The following is a 20870-nucleotide window of genomic DNA, read 5'->3' as shown; positions in this document are numbered from 1 at the left end:
TTTTATTGTACTTAGGTAACTATTGGTTTATTCTAGGCTTTGATTTCGGGTATATAGGTATTTGGTTTATGGAAAAACCAATCTTTTCGGGAAAATGGGATACAACAATCTATGTTATTCTTCGGATTAAATGGATTACATGCATAACCCCTCGGCTGCGCACTTTTTAAAACCTCCCCGTCAGTACGCTGCCAATTTATGACGTTTCGAAAACGCGAGTTCACCGGTTTGTTTACATTCGTTCAACACATGTTTCGGGCGTTTCAGGTGCTCCAGGCGTTTAAAATTTTAGTGGTTTTAGTCGTAAAAAACGTTTTCTTTAAAGTTTGAATTGATAAGACCGCACATTTTCAAAAATGGGCAAAAAGGATAAAAATAAGAAAAAAGGTAAAGGTGCTGAAAAAACAGCTATGAAAACCGACAAAAAATTAGCTGCAAAGCAAAAAAAGCTGATTGCTAAACTCGGCGAGGTAAGTTGAAGGATTAAAATAAAAATCATTGCTAGGTAGTTGATCATCTATTCACACGTTTTAGGACGATATAGAAACAATTGTGGCCAAATATGAAACTAAAGATACTAAATCTACAGATTTAACGGAAACTCTTTGCGCACCACCATCCGCTCGAGTGAATTTTTCGATATGTTCCCATCCGGACAAGGAAGAAATTTTCATGTATGGAGGAGAGTTTTACGATGGCCAAAAAACAACAGTGTACGGCGATTTCTTCAACTTCAATGTATCGAAGAACGAATGGAAAATCCTTAAGGCATCTATATGTCCAGCACCACGAAGTGGCCACCAAATGATATCGGTTAGTACCGATGGAGGACAAATTTGGCTTTTTGGAGGAGAATATGCCTCGCCATCCCAGTTGCAGTTCTACCACTACAAAGACTTGTGGGTTTATAGGATAGCCAAGAAACAATGGGAAAAAATTAACGCGCTCAACGGCCCGAGCGCTCGCAGTGGCCATAGAATGGTGGTTAGCAAGAAAAAACTTTTTGTCTTTGGTGGATTTCACGATAACAATACCTCGTACAGATATTTTAATGATTTGTTCGCATTTTCTCTTGAAAATTACACATGGACGAAAATAGAACCTACAGGAACAGGACCAGCACCGAGATCAGGATGCTGTATGATAGCCTGTCCAGATGGCAAACTGCTTATCTGGGGAGGATATTCCAAGTCTTCCGTAAAGAAAGAGATTGATCGAGGTGTTACTCATGCAGACATGTTCTCATTAACCACGAGTGATGATGGTAAATCCTTCAAATGGACCAGCATAAAACCAGGTGGTAAGAAACCAGCTCCACGAAGTGGAATGAGCGCTACTATAACTGCGAATGGCAAGGTGTATGCTTTCGGAGGTGTGATGGACACGGAGGAGGACGAAGAAGACGTACAAGGATTGTTCAGTAATGAAATACATACACTTGATCCTGCATCACACACTTGGCGAACTCTGGAGGTTTCCAACAAAAAAAGTAAAGCTTCAAAGTCAAAAACAACTCCCACTGAAGGTGCCGATGAAGTGGTCCCAGAAAAGCAAGTTGTCTACGATGATGGCATTTTTACCATGTCTGTCGGTGGTTCCTCTAAAGCTGCCCCAAAAGAAAGCATCGAAAACGAATCGGTTGATCTTGGTCGTCCTTCGCCAAGAATGAACAGCGGAATTGTTGGATGCAAAGGCAATCTTTATATTTATGGCGGTTGTTACGAAAGCGGCAGTCGTCAATACACCCTCAGTGATTTCTATTCATTAGGTGAGATTACTTTTGACGTACAGTAGAGCCCCGCTTATCCGAGGTAAAGGACCACTACGGATTAGTGGAACCTCGAATTACACGAAATACATTGAACCCCTAATACCCGTCCGGGTTTGTATATCATTCAGGCGCATAGTTCGGCAAATGCGTTGATTTTGTTAAGCTATTTAATCGGCGTTTTTGGGTGAATTGAGATTTAAAATCGTCGATTAAATAGCAAAACATTATATCGCGGCGATAAAACACATCTTTAGAAGGCTTTTGTATGAAAATGATGGCTCGAATAACGCGAAAGCTCGGATAAGCGGGGTTCTACTGTATTCGATTGTTCAACTAATCCGGGTTTTTTTCTCATTCAATTTTTCCAGATTTGCATAAGCTAGACCAATGGAAGATACTTATTGCAAACAGCCTCACTGGAAGCGAATGGCTCGGTTCGGATAGTGAAGACAGTTCTTCAGATGACGATGGAGATGATGATGATGATGACGATTCTGATGATGGTGAAGATGACGATTCGGAAGAAGATAGCACTACTGATATGGATACTGATTAGGTATTCCAAATTCTATTTTTCATTCGGTTGTTCAAATCTGGAAGAAATTTAATAAAAAAAAGTTGCATTTCTTTACCTAATGTTTCTGTATCATTTTTCCCTGCGAACCCAACCATATGATAATTATGGCAATTCTTCTTTTTTAAAGTAGAGTGGATGCTGTGGGTATTTCCACAACAGAATGGACCTGTCATCTTTTTGTAAGAAATAAATATTTAAATTACACACTTGAGGAAAAAGGTTGATATTTTAATATAAAATACATTTATAACAGAGATGGATGTTTTGTTTCCGATTTCCTCTCAGGATTGTATTTGTTGTTGCTTGATTAGAAATGATAAACGACCTTTCGCAAACGTATAAAACTGAGGTTTATTAGCCATTCATATGCTGCAAATACTTTTACAATGATACAGATTATAACTTTTCAGAGATTCTGACTCGCAATAACTCCTAACATGTAAAATACATTCAAATCAAACAATTTTTTTAATCGAAAATATAATATACAAAACTCCTGTTTAAGTACATGGACTAGTTAGAAATATAGTAAATATGGCCTTCAAAATTTACGAAAATATTGCCATTGGCTAAAATGTTCCCTCAACTGCTTCGATATTAAAGCTTGCGTAGGTACAATATTTATTTCTTATTTCAGAACGTACGATCAAGTGCATGCTTCTTCGCCTTAAGGTTTTGTTAAGGTATAAGTAACACAGTTGTTAGTTCTCAGCTACACGTTCTTGTAGGCAACTAAGTTAAGTGTTATTGAATTTAGATGCCTGACTGTACTGCCTGACTTATTTAGAAACTGCAACATACATTTGTTTATGTAGCCAGTTACTTAACGTGTTCCTCTGTTGCAAAATGTATTTGAGCAGATTAGAAAAGAATACAAATATTACCAATGAATTCAATTTACAGAGGTAGAGCGGTGGATCAGCGACGTACCTATTTGTTATTATTGACACAACTGAACATTGGCGTCTGATACACACCATAAGAATTTAAAAATAGACTAAATTGGTTACAGAAAAGGAAATTCAAAAATAACACATTAAAAAAAGATACAACACATTCAAAGGTACGTCACTGAACTTGATTTTTTAAATGACAAACCATTCTGATAAGATGTAAAATTTGAAAAAAGGATGAAAAACGATACACTTGATTTGATTCTATGGCAAAATGAATTACAAAAAACAATGCGAGTTCTTTAGGTGGACAATTTCTAGGCTTTTCCGTTAATAATTTTCTTCGAATGACCATTTGTTATAAACTCACCTTCATCTTGATCTAAAAATGTTGGAAAAAAGAAAACAAAACATTACATAAATTCAAGCGATTGCCAATCGTGTAAACTTAACATCCAATTTCGAGCAAAGCAAATCCAAGCTATTAAAAAATTAATGGAAAAGAAAAACACACACGAGCATGTGCTACTGGCTAAAGTCAAAGGATTTATCTACGTAATTATTCACATAGTGTTGATTTAGTTTTCACACTATGCGATCAAATAACAGACGAAACAGTGATTATGTAAAGAAGGTAAGGTGGTCTACGTCGATAAATGTGTATGAGGGAATGTTAGACTAACTAGCTGATTCAAGAAATTGAGAAGAAAATAATTATTTGTAGAACAAAACTTTTTTTAATTAGAATCTCATCATCTGGAGCACTATGAATGAAAGATATGTGATCTTACTGGTTGTTAAAACTTGTTAGCCATCACCAAATGAAACCTTAATTTAAACACAATGACAAACTATCAGCTATTGTACGTTAAATTCAATTCTAAGAGATACTACCTATCCTAAAACCATTAAACGCTCTTGAAAGATGGATTGGATTTGTTTTCAATTTGATTCAAGTCCAAATCGTTAGTTTGTATGCTGTGAATAATGGTTTCAAACATTACAAATAAAAAAAAAAACAACATGATTTCATCAAATCATTTTCGTAAATAACTGGTACCTGCTGTCAGAAATGACTCGCATGTAGAATGATTCGATGATGATCCACGATTTTGTTAGTTCACAGTTAATTTTGTGTGAAATTGTATTCAACAGCTGAGCATGATACGGATCAACAATTTAGTATCTGATTTAGTCATCTTGATAAACCATTGTTCATAACATAACGTAAAAGATAACAAAGCAATCAAAAGACATTCAATTTAAAGCCATGACGTAAGACGACAACTGGAAAATGTCAAAAGATTCATTTCTGTGTATGTTATAAGGGTATGAATTGAAATGTGAACCAAAATTGGAAGAATAAAAAGGAATAAGAATAAATATATTAGGTTTTACATCGACACACATTGATTTGATGAAATTTGTTTGCTTTATGTTTGGAAAGGTTCGTTGAAAGTTTGATAGACAAATGTTCTCAAGCGACGAGTCCAGCGTAACTACGAATTTGGTGAGCTCCAAAGAAGGCAAAATGCACATTACAGAAGAAAAAAGGCTCAACAAAGACCAAACATTTACTTTTCACCGTCATGTGGGACAGTATTTGTAGCACTATGACAGCAGACTGTTTTCTTACCATGAAGCGAAAAGCAAAATTTCTTGGTATTGCTCCATTCTTCTTTAAGAGACAAATTGAACATTGAATAATCAGGATGGCCTGTGACTTCTTTAACAATGTTCAAAAACGGTGGTAAAATACTCTTCAATTTATCGCCAGTCAACGAGGTATAGGTCTCAAGCAGAATCAATCCCTTGCATCTAAAAAATATTCCAAAATAATATAAAAAATATTTACTCATAACATACTCTACAGTTACCTAGGATGAGTTGGTTCTTTATAAATATCCATCTGGAAATATTGATTGTTGACCAAGAAGCAACGCCGTTTTTTGTAGATTGTAAAGTGGGCATCGTCACGTTGTGTTAGCATATTTAAGTAGTCGCGATGTGTGAGCTGGGTCTTAACCTCAATTGACTGGCCATGAAGATGAGGACGACGTATGGTGTGAATATAGCTGAAATGGCCATTCTGACCACGTTTTCGCAACCTAGCCTGAACTCGAGGTCCTGCTGATTGCAGATAGTTATGTACAACCTCAAAGTCTTTGAATGCTGGGAAAGCAGTATCAGCAGGCAGGTCGGAAACTAAAAAGAAAAGAATTCATTGAAGGAATTAATCTAAGAAAGCAGACACCAGGAAACATTTAATCATACCGAGAAATTTAACTTTCTTAGAGGTGGTCAACAGTCGATCGCCTGTATCGATTCCAAGTTTCTGGCAAACGCATTCAATCATTCTATTCACCTTGCTCTCAAAATCAGTCGAATTATCGATCACATCAAAATAGGGATGTCCGATCCATGCAGCAGCAGATTTATAATCTAGTTCGCGTGCTAAGCCAACACCCTCGGAGCGGCATACGTGATCCTCGGTCGAATAAAACGCTTCGGCTCCATTTGCTGCGGACACCATGTGGACAATATGATTATATCGGTTATCGCGCAACTCGACCGAGTTCCAGTTGTTGGTTCTCATCATCCTCTCCCATTTTTCTTTGGAAACAACTAGGAAGAAAAGGCAGTATGAATTTAAGAACCATTTCTTTGGAAATTTACCTCCAAGATACTGGTACTTACAGGCGCTGGCATCCATAACGCCTCGATCGCAGATTATCAAGCAGTTTCTGGTACACGATTTTCCCAATTCAAAAAAGGTGTTCTCAATTTGGATCATTGTACGCAGCAAATTTTCCTGAAACTTGTAAGCTGGGCAAAAAAAATTTAAAAGAAACTTAGATTCAAGTATTTATACTTTCATTCCTGTTTTAAAATTTTTAACAATAATTTTCCGGCACTGTTGGCACAATTTTTGAATTTACAGAAGCAAATCGAACATACACATACACTATATTAGACATACTTATTTTATGCTTTAGAAGATGATTCTCTAAGCGTTAGATGCATTAAAATCTTTTAGTGTTAGAAAAATGATAAAAAAAAGCGTTAACAGACGAAATAAAGTTGATAGTAGAAGACAATAATGTACCCTCTGTCCTCTATTTTATAACACAAGAAATTCTTCATTATTTTCTATCTTGAAACAACTTGTGCACCACTGACTTTCAGTGTGTTCTGCACGACAAACTTTTACCTTAAACACTAAACACGCGAAACCCAAATCTTGAGGCAATTATAATTATTCACTAATCCACGACACTTCTCGAACCTAAGCTAGCACATCAGATCTACCCACGGGCCCGTTTTTCCTACCATAACATCAAAACGCACAACAATCATATCACTGCTCGGACAGCACAGGTGTATCACATTCATTTATAATTTCACAGTCGTATCCGGTAAACTGGCAACCCTGTCTGGCTGCAATGCTTCGACGGAGCACCTCCGACGACTTCAGGCTCGATCCTGCTGGCCAGCAACACGTCCGCATCTTACTTCCGCAAAATCGGGACTCGCAAAACCAAAATGGCGAAAAATCGAATCCCGAAATGCGATTACTTGAGCAACGGCTCAGCTCCCAGCAATCGCTACACGTCCAATTCAGAAGGTGAGTTTATAGTTCATTTGATCGAATTTGGGTTTGTATGTAACACATATTTTCTTTTAGAAAAATCCCAACAAAGACTACTGGAGATTGATGAGGATCCGACTTCCAGTTTCCGTTCCAGTGAAACAGGAACGCGAGACAAATGTACGGACGAGGAAGAACGAAATACATTGTTATGTGGAATTATCATGCCGGAATCCAAAATAAATATTTATTCCTACGGGAATTTGCCAAAATCAATTTATATTTTCATCCGAAAAACGAATTTGAACATTGAAAATCGCCCTTCAGTAAGCAAGAATTTAAACGCCTTAAAGTAGGGGAGATAAGGGCATAACGAGCACCCAGGGCATAATAAGCACTCCTTTTTTCTACAAAAGAACGTATTTTCTTAAACAAATTTTCATGAGGATTTGTTTCGTACTACCTATAGTATTAATTTTTCACCAAAAAAGAAATATCCTTTTCATCTTTACAGAAATATTAAATAATAACCATAATATATATAATTATAAAATATTATAATTTTTAAGCACCACCAAATAAGCTTTTATGACCTTTAAATCATCTTGATCCGAAATATACGCATTGCAACATGATTTACACATTGTTTCTCAATTTTCACCATCATTAAATTTTTGATTTTTCACTTTAATTAACCTAGGGCGAACAGAGCACTATCAATCAGGGCACGATGAGCGTTTTCTGCCGTATAATCTAGCAGCGAATTCAACGCGATGAAGTCAACTGAATAATAGAGCTACAGCTTGACTTGTTTCATCTGTCGATTTGGTAAGGTGTCGGAGAGATAATCAGTAGACTTGAGTTCGATTCCTGTTCGAGGGGATTTTTTTTCACATATCATTCATGATTGATTTTTTTGGTTGTTACATTATACGTCTAGTAGCATCATCCGTCAAACAAAACACCAGAAACATAATGTATGAGCATGTGTTAATTGTTTGAATTCTACAAACAGACCTAGATTATTTAATTATTGCTTTGTTTGATGAATCTACACCTCAGGGTTTAGTGCAAAATGCATCGATCATAAATCATAAATGAAAAAATTAAATAAACAAAAAAATCACCTTAACCAGGAATCGAACTCGAGTCTACTGATTACCTCTCCGACACCTTACCAATAGGCCAAATCGTCGGATGAAACAAGTCAAGCTGTAGCTTTATCATTCAGTTGTCTTCATCGAGTCGAATTCGCTGCTAGATTTCCCGGCAGAAAACGCTCATCGTGCCTCGATTAATGGTGCTTATACTGCCCCCATTTTGGTTAAATTTGTTTATTTGGATAAATAAGATGAGAAATAGAAATTAAATTACAGTCATAATTGATTTCAAAGATGGAACCATTCATTACACTAGTTTAAATAATAAATCGTAATAATTTTGCTTTCTATAACATTCATTGAAAATTCTGATAAAATAAATCATTTGTCTTGTGATAAAAAGTATTGGATTTTTCTTTAGTGCCAAAACTAAGGACCAACTAAATTTTACACCTCATACATGTAGTTTTTGGCATGCAATAGTGTTCATCATTTCCTTTTTTCCATGAACCCTGACTTTTCCGGCTGACAACATGAGGAGATAACGTATTTGACATCATGTTTTTAAATTCGTTTTAATGCTAAGCACGTTTCGAATGTTGTTGTTTAAAATTTCTCTTTCTTTGTGGTCATCCCACCTGGTGTATTACATTTCAATAAAAATTGTTATTAAACAAGTACATTTTAACGCTATGAGCCAGTTGAAAGCAATCGCGGACTATATTACAATATTATAATCGTCAATCTCGAACCACTTTCATCCAAACACAAGATCGGTTCCATAGAGAGAAAGGGAGTGCTTGTTGGGCATCACTGCTCTACCCACATGGCGCGAAGCCGCATGTGATTAGATATACCTATACCTATAGGTATTTTTACCAACATCAAAACATTTTGCAATCTAAACAAGAGTCAATCATTCCCACACTAGTCAGAGTGGAAAAGATAAGCCCGTTTAGTTGGTGTGCTGGATGTTGACTACTTTTCCTCATACTGATCGAGTGTGAGGACTTTTATTTTAGCAAATCCCCCCTTCTGCACGGTATCATTTGATTTGATAACCACGACAAGTAAACAGTATGTTTGTAAACATTCCTACAACAAAACAACACGAACGATGTGGGTTTTAATATTTTGTACTTTGCTTTTCCAAAAAAAAACTTGAGAAAAATTGTATAGCGAAATGTTTACAAAACATGATACCATAAAAATGTTTCAAAACAAAATTAACAGCATTAAGAGCAAGAGATTAGCAATTAACTTTGATATCCTACATTCAAAGTCAATAATGATGGTCAATAGGAAGGAGGGCTGCATTGGAAGAAAAGTCGAACGAAAATGTTCTGCTATTTATAAAGCTGTTGAGTAAGTTCATTCAACAGGACCATGCGCAAACAGATGACGGTTTTTTTTTGGTTGGACGCTCTGCTCTGTCTGAATGATGTGAGATCAAAATAAAGCCGAAATCACATTACGGAGCAGATGTATTTCGATTCTTTATGTGGCTTGGGGATAGCGAGTTGTTAAGTACAAATGTTTCGATTGAAACTATATTGGGCACTACAAGATGCGTACTTTATCTCAATCTTGATTTTGAACGGCTTGTTTAAAATACGAAACACTGAACTTTTGTCTAATTTTCAAAGGTGTAGCTGATTTTCAAACTTTTCACCAATTTGGCCACCAATTACCTTAACACAGCGATGCATAGCTAAACGAGTTCGGTAATTTATTCTACCGATTAGTTATTTACCGAGCATTCACTGTGTGTTCGGTAGAAATCACCGTTATAATCTGTGAGCCCCATTATTTTTCAATGAATTGAACAGCTTTATCAGCATGGCACGATGAAAGAAATAATTTGTTTATTTAACATTAAATTTCATTTTTTTAAACTGCGACCGATAGATGGGTCTTGACTCAAACATTCGGTCAGCGAAACTTTTTTGTAGAGAATTGAATCCAACTGTGTAAGTTGAAATTTCAGAGACTAGATAAGATGAAAATTGATGTTGAAAAACATGCGAAAAAAAACGCCTTGTCTCCTGGTAGGACTTGAATCTTGCCGTGCTTAAAATATCCAAAATTGAGTCCAACTACCGTAAGATGAAATGATGGGAATAGAAATAGATCACGAAAATGATGATGATGACATGGGAGGAGAATTCCCTTCATTCCGATAGATTTCGACACTCGACCAGTATAACTTTCATACCCCAGGTTATCTCCTGTGTAGTAGAATGTTAATACATGGGCCCCGGAGAGGCGCAAGATGTGAGTTCAAGTCCTACCGGGAGACAAGGCGAATTTTTTTCGCATGTTTTTCAACATAAATTTTCATTTTATTTATCTAGTCCCTGAAATTTCAACTTACACAGCTGGATTCAACTCTGTGCAAAAAATAAATTTCATTTTATGCTTCATTTCTGAAACTATGATAACAATAATTATCTTCAATTGACACAGGAAGCTTCAAGCAGGTGGTGGTCAATTCAGTGACGAATAAAGCCAAACTGGACGATCAGATATTAGTAGCAAGTCAATCGTGAGTTAATCGAGCAATTAGCGCATATGGACACTCACAAATTGTTGCCGAATTCTCTTTCCTCGAGAGTTCCTGAAAACTCACCCTCACTGCCATTGGGTTTGTCTGCTGCTGCCGCCAGGCACCGTGGACATGATGCTGTTTTATCAACACTATGTTCCGGAATGCCATCTTTGATAACCTTCGGATCTTCTTTCGGATTTCGGCAGGATTTTTCTAATACAACCACGAATATATTTGAAAGTATTCAGATTTATAGCGTGAAAAATGGTAACAACGGCAAAAGGAAATTCATGAGAAAATCTAGAAGCAACATATTTGGGCGTGTGCTGATATGCGTGATCGATCGATTAATTAGAAGCGATGATTTGTTGAAAGAGTAACTTAAATGCGCAAACATGCGGACTATATGAAGTTAAAAGCTTTTCTAGAAACACATGTAACAATAATTAAATACGTAGCCATAATCTGTTCAAAATGTATGCTTTTTTCGTAACTAAGACAATATTCCGGTCCTTCCAATGAGATGAGAAACTGTTGACAAAATACGACTATTCTCAAGTTTACGACTGATAGTTTATTTGTGATACTAAGACATGCACTGTTTGACACGATATGTTCGCCCCGCGACAGCAAAATGAAAGAAAGGCCAAGACAAAAATTTATATTTGCCGTATCGATTAACGAGGCTTTCGTGTTCAAAAGCAATTAAATGTGACATCGACAATTCAAAAACTGACGAAACTAGAGGGTTGAGTTAACTTCCAAGTTAATTATGAAAATCCTTAAAGCACAATCCCATTATTTTTCCCCCCTATTTGATAACTCTTTAAAAAAAAATACAATTAAACATTCCGATATATTTAGAAACTATCGAAAGAAATGATTGTTATAGACACATACACATCAATTAGCAAAGATACAACAACCAGATAGCATGCAAATAGTCTAAAGTGTTGAACATCTCACCTTCATCCGTCGTCAGGTCTGAAAACTTGATTCCACCGCTGCAAAAGTAAACGATAATCGATAGCTTATGAATCAATTAACACAAAAGTGGATATTGAATAGAGATTAGAACTGATCCAAATTAAATGTTAAAAACTATATTTAACAAAAAGAATAAAGTATATCGAAAGTCTTGTTGTACGTTCAAGTTTTACAATCGATTATGATACATGATATTAAGATAATTGACAAAGCAACTACGGATCAAGTTCACAGGCATCTACTAAATCGTACCTGAGTAGAACAGTGGCCGTTTCAGGCACTCGAAACACCTGAAAATATCACAGATCGAACAGAATAGAATCTAAAATACTCTACGGTTGATGGAATATCAGCTCTACTTAAGACGATGCTGTGTTAAATGTAGTTTGAAAAATTATCTTGGATGACAGCTACAAATTGTTCGCGTTCGAAATTTTAGTTTGACCAAATGATTATAACCTACTTTTATTTCCTTATCTTTACTCGATAATCCCTTGCGTTAGAATAATTGTGTGATGTTCTATAAGAGCAATGAAAGACAACTTTACAGCACAGCTATATGATAAGAACTGATCATCTCTTTATTTCATCTTTCGGCTTCAGCCTCTTGATTTGTGAGTTCCTTACTCGATCACTCACCACAGTTCTCTTCCCTTAAGTTTAATAATTACAATAATTTTTCATTTGTTTTTTGAATGCTACTTTCATGCTTAATTTATTCCAAATGTTACTTGTGTATTAACTTGAGATTGTAGCTTCTAAATTTATTAATTCACTTTTTAATTCTTCGATTGCAATGCTTTGCTTCGGATTAATTTTAGAATGTACTTCAATTTTCTATTCGCACTTTTTTGATTCGATTGCTCCTCCTTAGAGCTGGTACCGATGGCTCTTGGAATCCTGGAAAGCCACATTCGTCTTCGGGAAATCCTCGACAAACCATGTTTTCCTCATTCTCTTTTTGTTCAACACTAACCACCCTTTTCCTCTTCAAAGCACGTCCAGAACGGGCCATTACGTTAGAATTAACTTCAGTTTTTGGTGTTACGATTCGTAGCTGGTTTCGGTGTGCCATGGCTTGTACGTTTCCAATTGTAATCTGAAAAACATTTTTAGAAATGCGCTTCATAAATTTAGCCTCCAGCCAACGTTCTACTTTATCATTTTTTGAATTTTTGTACATTAATTTACACCCTGCTTCCAAGCTATCAAAAGGATCTACTTGAATAGATGTTTTTGTAGCTGGTTCTGTTTGTTCTTTCGTTTTTGAACCATGTTTTGCATAATCTAATTGTTGTTTATAATGGTTAAGAGGATTGAGTAGATCGATTAATGTTTTAGGTTTGTAACAAAACACCTTTTCAGAAGGATAGAGACCATCCTTAGATAAGCATGAATTTCTATAGTTGAATAAAAAATAATTTATTTGATCATCTATATCAAGTTGTTTCATTTGTGGCTCTAAAAGGAATTTTTTTAAGACCTCTTTGATCAAACGTACCATACGTTCCGCCTGTCCATTGCTTTCAGGATTATATGCAGGACTTTTATAAACTTCAATTCCTTGATTATTTAAAAATTTTGCAAATTGCGCGGAATTAAACGGAGGTCCTCCATCCGTCACAATTACGTCAGGTAATCCAAATCTTGAAAACAAACTAATAAATTTTTTTAAAACCTTTTCGGTATCCGTACCTTGCCTCATAATTTCTATCTCCAACCATTTAGAATGACTATCTACAATCAGTAGGAAAACACGTTGTTGGAAATAGAAAAAATCCGCATGTAAACGGCTGAAAGGTCTTTTAGTCGGAACCCAAGAAGAATTTTGTTTTGGTTTTTTTACCACAGCCATTTTAGTACATATTTCACAGTTTTTAACGTAATTTTCCAGATCTCTATTTAGTCCCATCCAATAAACAGTTCGTCTAGCCATCTGCTTTATTCGAACTATGCCAGCATGGTTGGCGTGTAATAATTTAAGTATTCCATTCTTCATTGATTCAGGTATAACTACTCTACCCTGGTATAACAGACAATTTTCAATCAAATCCAAATCCAGATGATTAGCGTACAAATCATGATACCGCTTATCCAACCTTTCTGGCCATCCAGTTAGCATGTATTTAATAATTTGTTGTAAAAATGTGTCTTTTTCAGTTTCCCTCGCCAAAAGAGCAAAATCAAGGGGTAAATCTTGATTGAAATTTATACTGTTAATGTATTGCCTGTCACATTCCTCTGGCACCAACTGGTTGAGGGGAAATCGCGAACAGAAATCCGCATTACCCATATTTTGGGATGGTCTATAAAATATGTCAAATTCATAAATTGACAATTCATTTATATAACGCTGCAACCTTGTTACAAAAATTGTATGCTTTCCAGATTTCCCAAAAATACCTAGTAGAGGTTTGTGATCAGTGAATACTGTAAATTTGTGCCCATAAAGATATTTGTGAAAACGCTTTATAGTGCACACCAGAGCAAGTGCCTCCAAATGAAGGATTGGGTATTTTTTTTGAGCATCGTTGAGCGAGAAAGATGTAAAGCTTATAGGTTTTTCTATGCCATCTACTGAATGTGCCAAAACACCACCCAAGCCATATGAACATGCATCAGCTACGACAACCAATGGCTTTCTGGAATCATAAAACTCCAAAAAGTCCACCTTAGTTAATTGATTTTTACAATTATTAAATGCAATGTTACATTCTTCACTCCAGACGTATTTTACGTCTTTACGTAAAAGTTTGTATAAACTTTTTAAATTTGCTGATAAATGTGGAAGGAATCTACCATAAAAATTTATGAGCCCCAAAAATGCTTTAAGCTCCGTTACTGTTTCAGGTACTTTAGCATTTTTTATAGTTTCTACTTTTTCTTTGCAAGGTAAAAGCCCATTCTCGGTTATCATATGACCTAAATACCTAAGAGTATTCACAAAAAATTGGCACTTTTCCCAGTTCACCTTTATATTAGCTTTTTGCAATTTTTCCAAAACTTCATGGAGTTTCTTTTCACATTCTTCTTTTGACTTTCCTGCTATTAGCACATCGTCTAAGTAGACGAAAACATTATCTATTCCACAAAGAATTTGTTCCATAACTTGTTGGAAAATGGCTGCTGAAGAAGCACAACCCTGTGGTAGCCTATTGTACGTAAAGAGTCCCTTAATCGTATTAATCACCATGAATTTCTTTGATCTTTCTGAAATCGACAGCTGGGTATAAGCACCCTCTAGATCAAGAGAACAAAACACACGGCAGCCGGCTAATGATGCAAAAAGATCCTCCGCTATAGGGAGTGGGTAAGAATTAGGCACTATAAACTTATTGATTGAGACTTTACAGTCTATAACCAATCTAATTTCCTTATTTTTCTTTACAATTATTATTACCGGCGATGCCCATTCACTAGTCTTGATTGGGGTGATGACCTTCTCTCTCTCAAGTTTGTCCAGATGATTTAAAACTTTATCTTTCAATTGATAAGGGACATTGTAAGCCTTTTTGAAAATAGGACTACTATTCTTTAGGACTAAATCACCTTCAAACCCTATTATAGGTTCAGTAAAATCTTTACTAAAAACGCTACTAAATTTGTGTCTTATTTTCTGAATTGTATTCTCGGCTATAGAGTTCACCTTATCAATTTCAGAGAATTCATTAAAGCTTTTTCTCCAGTTGCAGTAAAATAAATCTAGCCAATCTCTCCCAAGCAAAGGATTGAAATTATTTTCACAATCCAGAACTATTAAATTTGCTGAATGTTTTCTCCCAGCCAAACAAACATCCACTTCAATTCTTCCCAGAATTTTTAACTTTGATCCATTTATTACCGCTAGTTGTCTTTCACACGTTTTAATTTTGATATCAGAAAATAATGAATAGTACAACTTTTTACCAATAACTGTCACAGCTGACCCACTGTCAATTTCCATTTTAATTAATTTGTTATAAATATTTACCTGCACCAAACAAGGCTTGTCTAAATAACTTATAGATTTTATCATTAAACAATTTAGTTCACCTGTTTCCTCCTCTGTAGATGAATCCAAATCCATTGACAACTTGTTGAAATATTCTTCAATGTGTTTAGTCGGTTTCTGCTCTTCAATGAAATTGACAGAATTTCTTCTTTTCGCATGTAATTCAAAGCAGTTTCTTTTTATATGACCACTCTTTCCGCAAAAATTACATACAACTGGCGTATATCTCTTATTGTATCTGTAATCTGTTGGCCTACGTCCGTTGCTTCGGCTACGACTACGGTCTTGTCCGCGAATGCCACTGAATTTTCTGTCACCAAAACGTCCTTCATCACTTCTTCTTAAATATGCATCACGCCTTCCCAATCTTTCCTTCACCGATCCAACATAGCCAGGTATATTTTTGTTGATAATTCTCAAACGCGTATCAGTCACCTCTCTAGCAATTAAAATTTTCTCCACTTTTGCCAATGTTAATTCTTCTTCTTCCATCATGCTTTTCTGAACACTTTTGTCATACACTCCATAAAATAGTTTATCTCTAATCATTCGTTCTTTAGCCGTACCAAAATTACACAACTCCGCCTGGAGTTTGACGTCTAAAATAAAATTCTCGGCGCTTTGATCAGGACCTTGTTCAATTTCCAAAAATTTAAAAGTTTGCATCATCTCGTTTTCCGTTTTGTCGAATCTAGATTTCAGTTTGTTCACCATTTCAACGTAAGTCAACTTCGTCAGGTCATTTCCGGGATAAATCCTTTTCAACTCTTCATAAACATGCTGTCCCGAAAGTGTAATAAATAAGGCCTTCTGCGATTCTGCTGGTATTTTGTTATACTCAAAAAAATATTCCATTCTTTCGATATAATTCGTAAACGATGATCCTCGTTCATAAGGCTCAATTCTTCCCATTATGTTACTCATATTGTATTTACGAAGGAAAGATGTACACCGATGGTAAAAGTAACTCAAGTATGGGATAACACCACTAAGGTTTGATATACTCACCGAAAGTGCCGCTGAAACCTGTAAGAGCAATAGACTCACACTCCAATCGTCTACCCTCTCAAACCCAGCGACTAGTGGTTTTACCAACAACCAGTAAGCAACCAACAACAGCAAGCAATTAACAGCAACCAACAACAACTAGCAAGCCAGCCCGCAAGTCAACTAGCAAGCTAGCAACCAGCACAAACCAGCTACCAGCACGTGATAGCACTACCAGCAAGCTGTTCTTCTCTGAGGATACTCTGCCACTTGATCTTTGGCGCGATCTTATACTTGCGTCCTCACTTATTTTTTTTTAACACCTCACCTTCTCACCGGAAAAAAAACGCAGAAAAAACTTATCCTCACAGAATCAGAAGTACAAAAGCCAACCACGCCTTTGTCCTAAAACAAAAGACGAATTCCTTTTTAATTCGCTGAACATAAATTCCTCAAATCTATGAAGTTTTTGGAATCTTTATTCCTCTTACCACAGCAGAAAATCACACTGGTTATAAATTATTAACCAGGATTACACTTCTCCACTGAATTATTTTAGCCGTTCAAGACTCTAAAAATTTCTCCACGTCGCCAAAACTGTGATGTTCTATAAGAGCAATGAAAGACAACTTTACAGCACAGCTATATGATAAGAACTGATCATCTCTTTATTTCATCTTTCGGCTTCAGCCTCTTGATTTGTGAGTTCCTTACTCGATCACTCACCACAAATTGAATATTCAAATCTTATTCAATCATGTACTTTGTTCAAGACTAATGATAAATAGAACATATTTACTGGATTTGTAAAGAGTTTTCGTTTTGAAATTCCTACGGTTTTCACATTATGGAAAAATATAAAGAGATCATTTTATCATTGCATTAAGGAAGTTATGCAAAAAAATGACATACATTGTAAACATTAAATTTGGCAGGACCAGGAATGAAGAAAAATGTTTTTATATTTTCGGATGATTCCCTTTGAAGGGAGTCGTCTATACATCACAAATAATGTTGTGATATTTACGTTATTTTACATCGGATTGTAATGAAAATTTGCATGTGTGAGTTTTGATAGATAAGCAATACATTTCAGGTTTTAAATTAAGGGTAAGGGATCGGCGAAAGGGGTCGTCCATAATGGATGTTCGTTGTTTTGCGAGATTGACATTATTATGCAACGAATCGGGACCAAAATTAACATACACAGCAGTTTTATGGAACGGTCTTTTTCTTCTTCCATTTCTACTCGCCGATGCTATTTTTAGCACGACTCGAAACAGCCTATTATTATTATTTTTTTTTTTTTTTTTGGGATTTTAAACCAGTTGGTTTATTCATCCCCAAACAGCCTATTATAGGTACTCGGTTCCGTAGAAATATTTTTGATTCCTTTACTCCTTAGACTTCCCTTACTTTGTTACATTTCGTGGTATTTGTGCTTTCATTTTATGTCCAAAGATTATCAAAAACTTCCTGAACTTAGATTTACGGTGGTGATAATCGATCCCTGGACGTCTGGCTCATACCTATGTAAATCAAACACGTTCGCCATTAAGCCTGGTTTACACTTCTAGTGAAAATGAAGGTAAAAAAACTTATTTTGTCAATAACTCAAAAATGCGACAAAGCTAGTGTTGTGTAACATGGTGGAATCGATGGGCAATGATTGAAAGCAGCAAATCCAATTGATCTCGTTGTTCAAAACCTCGTAGAACTGTTTCTATTCCGATTTCCCCGGTTTTCACCGCAGAATTTTCATCATGACGAGGGGAATCGTAATGAAAAAAAAAGTTCTAGGAGGTTTTAAACTATATTACCAGTTGAATTTTCATCACCTTTACCATTCCTCATCGATTCCACTATGTTACAAAATCTAGTTTAGTCACGTTGTTGACGTAAGATTTAAACGATAAGATTAAATGGGTCCTTAAACTAAACGATCACCCTTTGGTACGGTCAATTGATTTCTGATTTCAAAATTTGTATCAAATGACAGAAAAAGGGGTCGCCAATATATTTTTGTAATAAAAGTGGATCGAGACGAAAATAAAAAAAGCGTGGGTTTTGGAGCGGGCAATCGATCCTTGATATAAAATTGGGATCAGACGACATTATTGCGTGATTTTGTAACAAAATAACGGAAATTCATAAACAGGAATTTAAAAAAGGGGTCATCCATATGAACTGCCCAATTTTTTAACAATGGTTGCGTGATTTTGCATCGAACAAATTCATATTTGATGGTTTTAAGGAGACGGTCATCGATCCCTGATTTCAAATTTGTACCAGATAAAAGAAAAGGGATCGTCTATACTAGCTGTTTTAGAAATCCAACACAAACTACCTCTCGTATTAGAAGTTGAACGCGAAACGGAATTCGTACGGTATCAGTTAGTTTCTTATAAAACTTTATTCGGCATAAAATGTTATATTATTCAAAAGAAATGTTTTATCAGAATAACAATTAGCTCTTGTTATTTTTTGGGTATTTGCTTATCCGTCTAACAAGAGTGTCTGAATAAATGATAATAGCAGACTCATTATTTATTTCATTACTTTTTCTATAAGTGAATACAGACACCATGTTGGTAATATTAAAACAGATCACGTGAAAGACAATAAACAAACCACGATTGAAGCTTTGTACCGTCATCAAGATATAAAAATAGATCAGAAGTGAGTATACATAGCATATCGTATGAAGGCCCTTTTTTGTTGTATGACCGTTTAGCCGTATCGATGAATGATTTCGCGAGGGTAGAGCAGATATTCTAACAACTCAGAGTTAGATGCATAATTGTGGGCACAGGCTTACCTTCCATCCGATGTTCTCGAAAAAGGTACACAATCGTGCCTGACCTGTCGTTTTACCGCCACAAGGACCTGAAATGAAAGATTTAAAAATATGCTTAAGATAAAACAAAAACGAATGAATAGTACTTAGAAAAAGTAAATCTAAGAAACAGCATCCTGGGCCATGATCTACTAGAGAACTATATCACCAACGCATAAGTTGTTTTATGCGCAACTTGTATCACGAAGACGTGTTTGATTATCGGCAAAGTGAAATTCGAAGAACGCGGAGTGAAAGATCCAAATCTTTCGTTGTAACTCAACAAACCACAACATGTAAGAAAAGTATCCTGATTTATGGTCATGTCTCACTGGAACCATCTTCCATTACAAACCAGATCGGCGGAAGCTCAGACAGCGATTTTTAAACGATGAAATACCGGAATTTTGTATTATTTAGTAATCTCTCCTAACAATTGTATTTTTTTGACTTTGTGCAACAATTATATGAAACTATAAGGCAACCGTAATTTCAATGAATTAAAAAATAAATTACACCTTTTTATCATGAATTTTTCAACTGAATTCTATTTAAAGTGTCAGAAAACATATCTTAAGTCAACAACCCGCGTTAAATTGTTTAAGGGCTTAAAGGCTTACTTTTGGCAAGTGAAGTGAGTGAGATAAAATTAATTCAAAATTATGTCAAACATATTCCCATAATTTCGCCTCGACGTGCCAGCAAACGACGACATAATGACAATGAATAATTGCATACAATACGAATAGTAGTTTTTTTATTCAAAACCAATCAATGCCGCCTTAAACACCATGTTCATTTTTATATGAACTATTTTATTATGTATCATTATGTAACGTATTTAGAAATGGGGAAGTTGGGATAATAAATAACCGTTATCACAACAAGGTACCTTTTGGTAAATCCGATAATCAAACCACCCCAATGATTTTAATTTTATTTTTGAATCGTTGTCTGTATGGTTCAATTGCGGCAAGAATTGAGTGATTTGTTTACATTCCGTAGGAACATTTTATAGCTCTTTAGAAAAACGTTACGTGAGACTTGTTAATATAAAATCGATACTTCTCATTTTGCAAGTGCCTTACCTCCCGTTAGTACCAGTTTATAAACCTTCTTGCCCTCGATGCCTGTATCCATGGTTTTCATCTGTAAAGAAGCACCGGGTGTCCCAAAGATTTCTCACTAATTACGATTACACCAACAGGCAGATGGGCTGAATGTAGCACACTATTATTAGTAGCAGGTGGATTTTGCGTGTGCAGAATTTCCTCTGAATGGTCGACTGGATTGATTGTGAAGAAAACAACCCCCTGGCAACTTGACGTTTCCCATACAAATCGCGTGTGCCAGTTTTTTCTGGTTCTCTGGTTCTGTCAAATCGAAAATCAATCGACTTAACATGTCGGAAGGACGCATATGGAAATATGTTATCTTTTAATCGATTCAACAAATGAAAAAACGATTCAAATTGAAAATTAGCTCAGTCATACGTGAAGTGAATCTGTTTTCAAAAGTTCAGTCGAAGCAAACGGCACACAGACGTAAATCTGTGTGTCCTTTATTAGGTTTAAAACTTCTAGACTGATCA

The 20870-nt window shown here is 35.7% G+C and overlaps 2 protein-coding genes across 3 annotated transcripts; one reads left to right on the top strand and one right to left on the bottom strand.

The window, feature by feature from the left end:
• Positions 1-213: 213 nt before the first annotated feature.
• On the top strand, positions 214-2402 carry LOC129754917 (kelch domain-containing protein 4). Its single transcript, XM_055751184.1, has 3 exons — positions 214-470; positions 535-1768; positions 2140-2402. Exons 1-3 carry the CDS (start codon positions 357-359, stop codon positions 2325-2327), a joined length of 1536 nt encoding a protein of 511 aa, XP_055607159.1. The 5' UTR covers positions 214-356; the 3' UTR covers positions 2328-2402.
• Positions 2403-2547: 145 nt separating this feature from the next.
• LOC129750670 (TRPL translocation defect protein 14) lies at positions 2548-20585 on the bottom strand. 2 transcript variants are annotated; one of them, XM_055745672.1, is made up of 10 exons: positions 20368-20585; positions 19262-19329; positions 11718-11755; positions 11445-11482; positions 10560-10691; positions 5939-6067; positions 5516-5866; positions 5119-5446; positions 4878-5059; positions 2548-3623 (listed from the first exon to the last, which is right to left on the bottom strand). In XM_055745672.1, exons 1-10 carry the CDS (start codon positions 20426-20428, stop codon positions 3559-3561), a joined length of 1392 nt encoding a protein of 463 aa, XP_055601647.1. In that variant the 5' UTR covers positions 20429-20585; the 3' UTR covers positions 2548-3558. The 2 variants fall into 2 exon arrangements, with proteins under 2 accessions (XP_055601647.1, XP_055601648.1); XM_055745673.1 differs by lacking the exon at positions 10560-10691.
• Positions 20586-20870: the final 285 nt, after the last annotated feature.

Source organism: Uranotaenia lowii, chromosome 3, assembly GCF_029784155.1.
Source record: "Uranotaenia lowii strain MFRU-FL chromosome 3, ASM2978415v1, whole genome shotgun sequence".
Lineage (NCBI taxonomy): Eukaryota > Metazoa > Arthropoda > Insecta > Diptera > Culicidae > Uranotaenia > Uranotaenia lowii.
Note: the sequence above shows the minus strand (reverse complement) of the source record. Positions and strands in the feature narration are given on the sequence as shown.